Genomic DNA, 12,230 nt, shown 5'->3' on the forward strand with positions numbered 1-12,230 from the left:
AAAACTTGCTGTGCATGGAAGAGTTTGTTTCAGTTTTAGGATGATGCGGTTGGTGTCCTGACGAGTGGGGCTGTTTGGGGAGTTTTACCAAAGCCCTTCTTCACACACACAAACCCATCAAGCTGCCTAGAGTGGCTCTCTGTGCATCCAAAATTGGTGGAACATTTGTGAAACGTGCCATTCATCCCGTAGTTAACGGCTCAACTGATCCCTTAAAAGGAAGATCCAGATTCATTCTTTGGCTAGAAAATATCCAAGGAATATTTGCAAAAAACCTTTCAATTACCCAGAAGGATTGGCTTAGAGGAAGCTGTGCCCGCAACTCAGCTACCATGTTCAGTATCTGTGCCGGTTAGTGTGATCCAAGACAACCAAGAGGGTTTTAGATGGGAAAAACAGATTTTGAACTCTTTTGGTTTCTACCAATGGAGATATCGTCTCTGGATTTTCTCTCCTTCTCTGCGTTTTGGGGGCTTTCTAGTCAATCTGGATTCTTGACGACTACACTGGCAAATCCATGGAGATTCGTTGGCAACTTTTGGGGAAATGACTTGCCGTTGCCATCTTCTAGGGCTTAAGAGAACGTGACTGGTCAAGGCAGAATTAGATCTCCCAACTTCTAGTCAGCTGCCTTCAACCACAGTGCTAGACTGGCTTTCTTTCATTTCATCTCTTAATTGATGGTGTAGCAGAAGTAGCTTTGAAAAGATCACTGTGATAAAGCAGCTCCTTTAGTTCAGACCCCAGTGACACTTGCATAGACCCTTCTGGGTACAGATTTATTTGGACTTGGGTTAAAATGTAGAAGGGGATCCCATATCAATCTTTGCTCAAAGGGAAGAAGCTCCATGTGACAGAAAGGGAAGGGGAAGGGCTTATTGGCCCCAGTTCTGGGGCAGAGCAGTGTGATTCCAAAGAGCTTGAACTACCTACAACTTCCCACTTGGGTTGGCTGGCGGCCATTACATTCCTGCTGGCCCCAATCTCGTGTAATACCCCAGCCTCCCCCGAAAGATGCCTCCCCAGTGTGCTACTGGAGACGCCTAGGAGTTGAGGTTGGGTGCTCCTGGAGGATGGCAGGTTCAGAAAAGCCAAGAGAGGGCTCAAGGCAGTTTTCCAAAGAAAGCCATTAATGAGAGTTTCTATTTTTTGGTTTGTTTTTTTTTTTCTCTTCAACTTGCAGGTGCGCAGAGAGCCGGGAAGGCATTGTATATTTGTCAAAGATGATGTGGAGAGACAGTCTGTGAGTAACCATTTGAGTATTACATAAAACGGTGACGGTGTGAAACTGAAGTGCTTGGCTTTATTCTTCCACTGCTAAGAAATCGCATGCATGGATTTTATTTATTTACAAAATTTATGTGCTGCCTGCTCTCAACCGCTTTAAGCTAATGGCAGAGCGAGCCTGGATTTGATTATATAAAACAGTAGGCTTTAATTCTGCCTGTCTCATTCCAGGGTAACCCATTTTAAGGTGAAGATGGGACCTTTTGATGTTAGATTCATTTTATATAATGCTACGCAGCAAACTGCTCAACCCCGTTCAAAATACCCAGAATAATAACAATGCATTTCATTCCATATCAGCACATTAGTAAGAAATTTTCAGCTACAAAACATTTTAGCAGAGTTTTGGGTGAACTCGAGGAGAAGGTCAGCGGAAGATTTTTAGCATTGAAGGTATTCAATTAAGTGTTCCTCCAGGGTAATTTTCTCAGCACAAATGCATGCCCAGCACAGCAGTACTGACCCCATGGCTTGTCTTGTGTATCTTTGCTGCTTTTAATGACACATAATATGGTTTTGTATTTTTATTGCCTATTTTTACCATCCACAATATCCTCCTTTGGTAACAGCTGTTCAGGGCGACTTTCGGTAACAAAGCAACCATTGGAATTTAGTAACATGCACTGATAACTGTAAAAAAATCTCTTAAGTGCTCTCTGAGCTTGGTTGTTTGCTCACAGACATTTTATTACCCAACTAAGGAACATCATCAGTGTGAGGGTGTGTGGGGTTTGTCCCATGTTTATATACAGTCACTTGCTCCACCAGTATATTTTTTCTCCTTAGTGGTTCCTTGATTAGGATATTGTTTTCTGCTTGATAGTTTGTCTGGTGTTAATCCCTGCTTATCTGGGTGTTGGCTGCTGGAGGGGATGTCTTCTGGTCTTAAACAGGGAAGCAAACCCGACATTCACTAGCACTCATGATTTCCCTATAGCTTATGTAATAAAACATCTGCAAGCAAACAACTCGGCTTAGACGGCAGCGAGAACTTCGCAGTTCCACTCCGAGCTCCAGATAGTCCCTTTTCTTTAGACTCTTGGAGTGAAGCCAACAGTAGTTCTGAAGATGAAAGAAAAGCAGCAGGCAGATAAAGGCATTTGAGAATGACTGCACTTAGAAAATCTAACTTTTATCATTCCAGTACATCTTGCACTTCACAAAATATAACCACAGCCAGCCCGGAGGCAAATCCCATTGAACTCAGTGGGACTTCCTCTGAAGAGACGTGCCGTGGTTTGTTCAGTAAATAAACTGTCCCCTCTTATGTGCGTTGCTCCTCGCTGAATTGCTTTTCCTTCATATCAGACGGATTGTTTGGGGGATTGATTATGTCATTCCTAAGTTTTGGCAATGAAACGAGTGAAATTTTTGCCCAGTGAACTTGCCCCGGTAAGGTCTGTGGCTGAGACACGTGGAAGAACCTCTTCCTGTAAGAGGGCAGATCTCTCTCCTGTTTAAGCAATGAAATAACTCTGTTTTAGCTCAGCCCTGGAAATGTTGTGGCAGACTAAATGCAAATTGCTCTGCAGCAGCTGGGTTTGTCAAGAGCAATTTGGAGATTAGAAGTTCCAGGGGGAGGAGAGAAGAGAGGAGGAGGAGAGGGCAGCCTTGTTCTCCTTCCTTTGTTCTCAAAAGCTTCTGAATATTCGCTGTTGCCGGAAGCATTCCCTTACTTTACATACTCCACGGCTGATGGAGTTGCCCTGGAAGGGCATTCATGGCAGACCTTGAAGGGCTTTGTTTTATAAACAGGCAGCAAGTACAAAAAGCAGGAGCAAAGGAATTGCAGGAGCTTTATGTCCAATTTCTGCTTTCTGTCTTTATACCTTGTCTTCTAACAATTGAAGGTGTGCTTCCTCCAATATTACCTCCGCTGAACTCCTTAAATTTGTAATCCTATTCGTAAAGGGTGGGGCTGTGTTATTACAGCTCTCTTTTTCCCTTTGCTGTGTGTGTGTGTGTGTGTGTGTGTGTGTAGGTGTTTTTTCTAAAAAAAAACAAAACAGAACAATTCGCAAACTGGTGGCTGTACCTTGGTGCCATTTTGCATGAAGCTTCAAATAATACCGAAATGCATTGTTTTGCCCTTGCTGGATAGGAGCACTTTGCAAAATGAGGTGGCATATATTTATCCTGGGTGCTGCTTATGGTCGTAAGAATTGCATGTGGTTTTATGATGGGATGTGCCAAATTTGGCTTCCCCCTCCTTAGCTGACCGGTTCAGATGTCGGTGCAACCTGCATCCGGGGTTCTATGCATCCGTTTGCTTAGTTATCATTTTCTTCCCTGCCTGGAGGTCAGCCTTGGATGGAAGAGTCATTGATCACATGTGATCCTTCTAGGTGAATCTGCTGCCTCCTGAAGCTTTTTGGGTAGCATAGATTATCACACAATAGTGAATTAAAGGGTTCCATCCCCCCCATTAAGAATGTTTTATATAAAAGAAAAGCAGGTCAAGGGGCAGAAAAGGAATGTTTTGCCCTTGTTTAGAGCTACATTTTCTACTCTGTCTCTGCCTTTTGGCGATCTGATCTCTGCCAACTGAAAAGAGGCCACCATTTCTGGTGCTTCTCCTGCAGTTTGTACTGGCCAGCAAAGACCTTTTCTCTAAGCGTGCCTTCTTTTGGAAGGAGAAGGGAAATGGAGAGGCAGTGACACCCTCATCCTCCCTCCCTCTTTGTAATTCAGATCCACTCACTAATCAGATTACAGCAGCCAGCTATGAAAAGCGGCTTCAGTTCTGCATGGACTGCCTCCCAATTGCTGGTGGATAAAAGTGGGGTTCTTGGGTTTGGTGCAGAGTGCCTAGCCAAAGGGATGCGTCCTGGCAGGATAGAAGCCATCCTAAAGAATAAATATGGTGCTAGCTAGAGGGTCTCTGTTCACAATGCTTTTCCAAAAACAAAAGCTGGCAACCATCCCAGGGGTCACCGCAGGAGAACTGGGAGTCTAAGCAATGCTCCTTAAGCTGCTTTGTCATGTGGAAGTTCAACGCTGGCCAGAAAACTCTTCAGGGATGACAGTTTTTCTGCTAAGTGGCTCCCCACCCCCCACCTCCCCAGGAAGATCTGTTCTTGGAAATCTGTTCATGTGCAGGGCTCCCATAATGCAGAGGGGAGCCTTTGCCCTTTTTAGTGGCTGGAGCTCATGCGAGCATGTCAGGAGGAGGAGGAGGAGCAGAGAAGGAGACACAATCATGGCTTCCCAGCACCCTAGTGAATAGAGCATCTTCTGCCCTGCGCCTCCTTGTCCAGAAACAAAGGCCTCATTTTTCCATCACAGAGGAGAGGAGGTGACTGGCTCCGCCGCTGAATTGTTATCCTCTTCCAATCGGCTCCGCTCGCTCATGTGACCGGTTAAAATGCGGTGGTGCTTTGGGGTACCAGGCTTCCTTTCTTTTTTTTCCTTCTTTTTTTTTTTTAAGGGAAAGCTTTAAAGTCTTCCTTTGATTAAGAGGGGAGTCATAACATTGACAGCATGGATCATTCTGTTCTCAGAAGGGAGAGGCCCCCAGTGCTTCATGACAGGTACGTGTTCCCCCCACCCCACCCCCGCCCCCCAAGTTTGCTTTTCAAGCTTTCCTGCCCTTGTTGGAGGGCCAATTGACTTTCCTTCCAGAACAAATAAGTTGAATTATTTCCCCTTTAGCTAGAATAAATGCGGCAGAAGAATTTGGCCACTCGCTGATCAGGCTGTTGGACTCTATAGCTGAAATCTGGAGATTTAGACCTGATGTGACCTTAATGCAACTAGACTAAATAGAAATCAGTCCATGGGTTTGGTTGATCTTAAAGGCATGTGATTCCAGAAAGGCTGGCATTTGTCTGCCACCCTCTAGCAGAGGGAGAGACCTAAAAGACACTTTCGGCTAAAATATAGGATGGCTTTTTGTATGCCAACCAGCACCGAGCCAGTCACTGGCACGTTTGATCCCTAATCATCTGTGATTTTCTTGCCAAATCAATTATACTTGGTGTGATGTTTGTTAAAGCCTGGTCTTGAAAGGGGAGGTGAAATGCGGTGAGCCGATGAGGGGCTCCCGAGTGTGAGAACCAAGGCACATGCTTGTGATTTATATAGGTCACCGGAGGCTGAAGGCTGTCCATCTATCCCTTTTGGCCTTTTTCGGCTGTGTTGCCATAGTACTTAATATCAGTAATTTTGGCAGCCTTGTTGGGAAAGGTTCCACTTTCTCTCTCCCTTGATTGCAGTTTGATTGTCTTTGTTGAAAATACAGCTCTTATTTGCCAATTATTTCAACTTAGAATGTCACTGGAATTGCAGCTGCCTCCCGATTATAAAATGGTTAAAGTCCTCTAAATGGCCTCATTTGTTCTAATCATAGCCTGCAGAGGCCCACGTGGCTTAACTCCCTGCTCTGTTTTTTGGCCCCTGCCTCTAAAATCGGAGCCTCTAGTCAAGTGGCCATAAAGCTGCTTCCGTGTAAAAATGCAAGAATTTTAAAAGAGGTTTTCTTAACAAAGGAGCATGAAGTCAGAACTGGAGTGACCCAATTAAGCTGATCCAGTTGCACCTTTGAATACTGTTTTCTCCGCAAAGCTGAAATCTGTCCATTATTTGCACCGATGGGAGCGTGCACTCATGGGACCTTCCTGCATTGGTGGCAGGGGCAATCCTACCATGAAAGCCACAAAGATTGTTCATTCCTCACATCTCTGGACACAATGCCGGTTGAACTTTCTAACATTGTGGTGGTGGTGGGCATAAAATCAGCCAAGAGACAATGTGTGAATTAGTTTCAAAGCATCATCAGTATAAACGTCACTCCAAACCCCATGTTTTACCATGAATCTCTCTTTAATCCAGTGCTTCTGAACTCAGCAACTTTTAAGATGAGTGGACTTCAACTCCCAGAATTCCCCAGCCAGCCATGTCTTGGGCCTTCTTCCTTCTTTGATTTCAATGTAGGACAGTTGTGGCTTCCTTGTGGTTATCTGTGCAGCTAATCAGGTTAAGGTGTTCCCAGTTAAGGTTTAATAAGAAATTGGGATTTATTTCTCCTACTTATTAGATTTGCAGCACTCCTTGTTTCTATGCATAGCTTATCCTCCTTGAATTTTCTCCCTCCCATTGAAGTCTCTTGTCCTGGAAAGAAGAGAGTGGGCCATGTGTCCTAGCCAGCTTTCAGGGTTGTGGAGGAACTTGAATTTTGAATCTTTAAATTAACCAAGATGAATTGCAAAGGTTGGCCACTGGGCTAGGCGGAAGCCGTATGGGTCCAGTGCTTCTTTGCAGGTTGTTACACTAGACCACCTGTGTTTCTTGACCGTGGCATGTTTAAGACGAGTAGTCTTCAACTCCCAGAAATCCCCAGTTACCCATGCTGGGCGGGAAATGGCGGGAGTTGAAGTTCATCTTTATAATAAACTTGCCAAGGTTGAGAAATACAGCATTAGGCCGGGATAATTGAGTGTGAATTGGCCAATAGGACATTAAACTTAACCATGGTCTCTGTTTCAATTGAACCCTCAAGTCCAGAAGTCTCCCTGTCGAAAATAACTTTCCAGAGGAGGTGCATTGTTCCTAATCTTGTGTGTAGTAAGGGAAAACGTTGGAAGCTTTCCTTGGTTTGTTTGGAAAATCAACCGCTTTGAAGACGCTGAAGATTACAAGACAATAGATAAAAAGCAGGAACAGATCCCTGCAAAACAAAACAAAATAAAACATAAGCTGGTTGGAAAAGAGAGTTTATCCCTCTGCACTGTTAGGAATGCAAATATTAAGAAGGTTAAAGCTCTTATCCCCAGAAAGACCGGGGGAAAAGGCAGAGGAAGGAACCCGGGCTCTTTTGCAGCTCCAACTCCAGTCGGTGGTTGACAAGAACTGAAACCACTTTGCATTTGGTCTTTTCTTTGTCCCACTGGAGATTTGGAGACCCTCTTACAGGAGCCCGTGCTGTGGCAAGGGCCTTATTCTCTGTTGCCCTGTTGATTTCATAAAGTATTTATATCCCATCACTTCACTGCAGGCGGTCTGGGCACAGTTCTTAGAAATGTTTGAGTGACAAATGTTTAAACGGCCAAAATTAAATCTGAGGTGCGGTGAATAGATTGAATCCAAGCCAGTTTGCTGCAAGCTGAACCACACGGTAGCACATGCACGCAGGCACGCTCTTTGGGGAGAAGATTGGACCTTCTTGTCTAGATTTTTAATTGAAAGGTCTCTGTCTGGGTTGATATTTTTGCTAAATTGGAGTTTGCATTGCCCTGGTTTGTTGAACCAGCCACAATTAGTTCACAATATGTGGTGTTCTCTCTCCCCCCCTAGCTCTGAAAGACGGGTGCATATAAATGTAGCTGCCTTGGAGGCTTCCAGATGTCATTTTTCCTCTCTTCTTTCTTCTTTATTTATTTATCAAGTTTGGGTACCACCCATCTCGCTCTGAGAGAGACGCTGCTTCCTGGCTGTTGCTGCCATCTGCTCTGTGGTTGGGTTATTTTTAAGTTGTTGACACTTTTATTGACCATAGTTTAAGAAGCGGAATTAAACTACTTTGGGAGGAATTGCTCTTTCTCTCTTGGGAGGGGGCTCCCTGCAAGCTTGAAACTTTCTAGGAAACAGGGATTTAAGCTCATTGGCGGCTGGCTTGTTTTAGCCTAAGGATTTGAAAAGCAAGGGGCGAACTCTTTAGAACACTTCTGACGTACCGTTTACTAGCGTTGCACAATCGATGCTTAGTATTACATGGATAAAAGATACCAAACGAAGTACACTGAGTTGTTTTCATAATAATAAAAAGGATACTTGGAGCTTAGTTACAAAGTTTGTTCTTCTGCATCTGCTACTATTTGATTGTTTATAAACATTAAAAAAAAAAACTTCCCTGTAAACAGCACAGATAAATATTTCATTTTTGACTCGCCCCTTCTCGGTTTTTCACTGGTTTGCATTATCTGTTGGGGGTAATTTACTTCCGGCTCATTTGATTACTGCATTAGCATTTAATACATGGAAACACCGGTCTGTCGAAATAAAGTTTATGGTTAGCAGGTTTGAAGATTCTCTGAAACTGAGTAAAACACTGAAAGTACCTGCTGCTCTCTTCCATGGGGGTCCCTGGAAAAGAGGTTCTGAACGCTTCCCCAAATAATTGGGGAGAAAAGGAGGGCGAAGAAAGAGCTTAATCCAGGCGCCCCGTCTTGCTTTTCTCCTCCTGGCCCTGGCCCGGCTGCTGCCTCTTGCAGCCTGCCTGTGAAAAGGGAGCCCGAAACTTCCGTTTTAAGTTCCTTCTGTTAATCTCTTCATATCATCGCCAGAAGGTGGCATGACTGATTCGGAACAAGCATTACCTCACTTCTAAGTCTTTCAAAAACTTCATTGTGTAATAAACGTTGCCCCCATGGGTGTTGCAGGGCTCCTGGCTGACATGCAGAGAGCGGCCAGATTGATGAGTTTTAATTCAAGTTGCCGTGTTATTAATTAGTGCTCAGCGTGTAGCCTTCAAGGGAACTACAGCCACCGGGGGGGGGGGGGGGAGTAAGCAGTGGGATACCCCAAGGTTCTGTTTGGGGCCCAGTACTCTTCAATATCTTCATAGACGATCTATTCTAGGCAAAGGGGGGAACTTTGCAGACGACACTAAGCTGGCAGGAATAGCCAACACCCCAGAAGACAAGCTCAAGATCCAGAGGGATCGGGACAGGCTTGAACACTGGGCCCTGTCTAACAAAATGAAATTCAGGGTAGAGAAAAGTAATGTTTTACTTAGGCAAGAAAAACCAACTGAATGAAGAGGTGCAAGCTAGGTGAAACCTGGCTTAATGCCAGTAACTGTGAGAGAGAGCTTGGCATCCTAGTGGACAATCACTTAAACATGAGCCAATGGTGTGTGGCAGCAGCCAAAAAAGCCAATGCACTCCCAGGCTGCATTAATAGAGGGATAGAATCAAGATCACGTGAGGTTCTAATACTGCTTTACGAAGCCTTACTAAGACCACTTTGGAATCCTGCATCCAGTTCTGGTCAACACAATATAAGAAAGATGTTGAGACATTGGAAAAAGTGCAGAGGAGAGCAGCAAGAAGATTAGGGGGCCGGAGGCTAAAACATATGAAGAAAAGTTCCAGGAATTGGGTATGTATAATCTAATGAAAAGAAGGACTAGAGGAGATCTGATAGCAGAGTTCCAATATTTGATTTTCCTAAGCACCAAAAGGCCAGACAAGAAACGATGGAAACTGATCAAGGAGAGAAGTAACTTAAAACCAAGGAGAAATTTCCTAACAGTTAAAGCAATCTACCAATGGAAGAGTTTGCCTCCAGAGGTTGTGGGCGCTGTAGCACTGGAGGCTTTCAAAAAGAAACAGGGCAACCATTTATTTGAAATGAAAGGCACCCCTTTCTTTTGGAGTTCTGGGGTCCCTAATGGCAAATGGTGGCTTTAGTAAAGTGTTGATTATAATGGACTCTCAGATTGTTGTCAACTCTTAGCAACCTCCTAGAGCAGGGATCTCCAGCCTTGGCAACTTGTGGACTCCCAGAATTCCAGCAAAGCTGGCTGAGGAACTCTGGGAGTTGAAGTCCACAAGTCTTAAAGTTGCCAAGGCTGGAGACCCCTATCCTAGAGAGATTCTCTGTGGGATGATCTGTCCCTGACCTGGTCCTTCAGGTCCCCCAAGGGTGCACCCATCACCCCCTTGCCCGAGTCCCTTCCCCTTGCTGCTGATCATCCTCTTTCCTTTCGCTCCTGCAGTCAGTTCTCTGTGTGTGGCAGAAGAGGATGTGGTGCCATGTAGGAAATGCAACGCACCGCCTGTTCCAATCACTTCCCAGAGCAAGATGAGCCAGCAGCTGTCTGAACCGAGGCATGTCGTGTTCTCCTTTCTATTTAGAGCTGTAGAATGGAGAGGTAAAGGGAGGCCATTTAGATTGGCCTCCTCCAGAAGACAGGATCCAGCGGTGTTTCCTTCACCCGTACTCTGTGAATGGCTGTTTTTCTGGGGTAGAACTCACCACCCCGAACCGTAATGTGCTTGCGTTGGGTCTTGCCTTCTTTCTAAGGACTTCCAGTGATCTCCCCCTCGAAACAAAAAAGTCCAAAATATTTTGATAAATCATTTTAGATAGCTGGGACCAAACATGCACGGCGTTTCTTCAGTTACCACATTTGGCTAATTGTCTGGCAAAATAATTTGAATGGCTCGGAGGACTGAGCCAGATGTCCTACCAAATTATCTCCAATAGTCCAAACACAAGAAATCGTCTTCAGCTCTCGATCCTCCCCAGTTGAATGTTAGTCTTGTATGCTTCTTTCTTCCTGAACAATACAGTTGAGAAACTGCTGTTCCAGAAATGCTTGATCAATGTGTTTCCTTGATTACTTCTAGAACAGCGAGAAAGATGACCGGCCTTCTTCCATCCTTGGTGGTTGTCAACAAAGGTTGTTGATCTTTGGTTCTGAAATCACTTTCTTCCAAACCTCTGTTCAAACCACTTTGCTGCACAGATTCCTTCAGTGGTAGTTTTCAAAAGGTAACGTTCATTTAGAGCGGTAAGACCCAGGATGCTCTTGTGGCTCAGATTGAAGGATTTGGCAGCTGTTTGAGCCTATAGCAGTTGAGACTCGTGAAAAGAAAAGACACCCTTGGCATCAAGCTTGGTTCCAGCTGGGCTACTTGGGCACATCCAAGCCAGTTGGGCGTTGCCTCCTCCTTCTGTCTGCTCAGGAGCATCTGAGACCAGAAGAAACTCAACTTGAGGGCTCTAAGCCACACTTTCAAGGATTCAGAGCTGATAAAGGGGAGCCTTCGTCTGCTTGGTTGGGCAATGCGGACCCAAATTGAGGACGGACAAGATGCTGACTCTGTAAACCCCTTCGAGAGGGCTGTAAAGCAGTATATAAGCCTCGGGGCTATTGCTGTTATCTGGGTCTCCCCAGCCTTTTCTAGTGGCCAAGAGTCGGCTGGGAGCTTTAAGCAGCCTAAGGTGGCTCCGACCTTGATGGAGGCTTGAGTGCTGCTCCTTCCACCCTCTGTTCCCTCTCCCTGCCAGCTGATCCTGGGTAGCACTAGCTTGTTCTCTTTCCCCCCCAAGCAGGCAGTCCGAGGTCTGCCGTGAGTGGCAGGCGGTGCATTCAGCTTGAACAGCGGGTGACTCCCATTGTCCTCCAGCCTCTGTGCTGTGTGTGCCACGGGAGCAGAGGCACCCATTGACTGTTAATGATGCCCCGTTTGCTTTGGTGGTTCTGGGGCTCACGCAGGAGACGGGTGTGTGGCTGAGCCCACGTTTTCCCCAGGGCCTGATGGGGCTCCTGGAAGGCGGCAGCCTCCGTCCTTTGTCAGCAGCCCGGCTCCGCCAGAGAAACCCAGCTCTCTGCAAAGACTCTTTCCCTGGCGGCTCTCGGGCAGAGCTGCGCTTGGCATTGGCTCACGGTCCTCCCCCGGATTTGTCTATTTCTTCTTCTCGCTTAAAGGCCGGCAACAAGTGAGTTTGGGGCCATCCATATTGGGTGCATCTGCTCTCGTTTCCCCCCTCCCCCCCTCCCCAGCCATTGGCACTGGGATATATGGCTAGGACTGGGTCAACGTGCCTGCAGCATCAAACTGCATTGTCCTCCCACCCTCAGTCGCCAGAAGAGAGCTGCTTGGAGGCCGGGCAGATAGTCCTCTGTGCTCCCCGAGTTAGGATGGCTTTCTTTGTGTGATTAATCGCCCACCCTCCCACCCTGCATCAGTCTGGAGGGACTTTAGGCAATGATTAGGTGAATGGCCAGGCATTTGGGGGTTCAGGGCTGACTATTCCCCTATTCTATGACTGTAGAGTTTTCAGCACCGCTGGGAACTTGACAATTTGGAAGCTGCTCTTTCTCCTTACCTGAATTACAAATGAAGGCGGATCTGTTAAAAATTCAATAAAAAAGGTTTGTTTTGCCTTTAAAGAGAGGGTCATTCGAGGGCCCAGAGCCACAGGGAAAGTGGGAG

The 12,230-nt window shown here is 45.8% G+C and overlaps 1 protein-coding gene across 1 annotated transcript in view; it reads left to right on the top strand.

Annotated features, from left to right (window-relative positions):
* LOC139322684 (kelch-like protein 13) overlaps positions 1–12,230 on the top strand; it is a 35,427-nt gene that overhangs the window by 5,518 nt on the left and 17,679 nt on the right. The window contains exon 2 of the mRNA XM_070951870.1: positions 1,184–1,243. Within this exon, the coding sequence (XP_070807971.1) occupies positions 1,224–1,243 (20 nt within the window). The 5' untranslated portion in view covers positions 1,184–1,223. The remainder of the gene's footprint in view (positions 1–1,183; positions 1,244–12,230) is intronic.

This window comes from Pituophis catenifer, unplaced genomic scaffold, assembly GCF_029215685.1.
Source record: "Pituophis catenifer annectens isolate HBS135680 unplaced genomic scaffold, rPitCat1.0.hap2 SCAF_11, whole genome shotgun sequence".
Classification (NCBI taxonomy): domain Eukaryota; kingdom Metazoa; phylum Chordata; class Lepidosauria; order Squamata; family Colubridae; genus Pituophis; species Pituophis catenifer.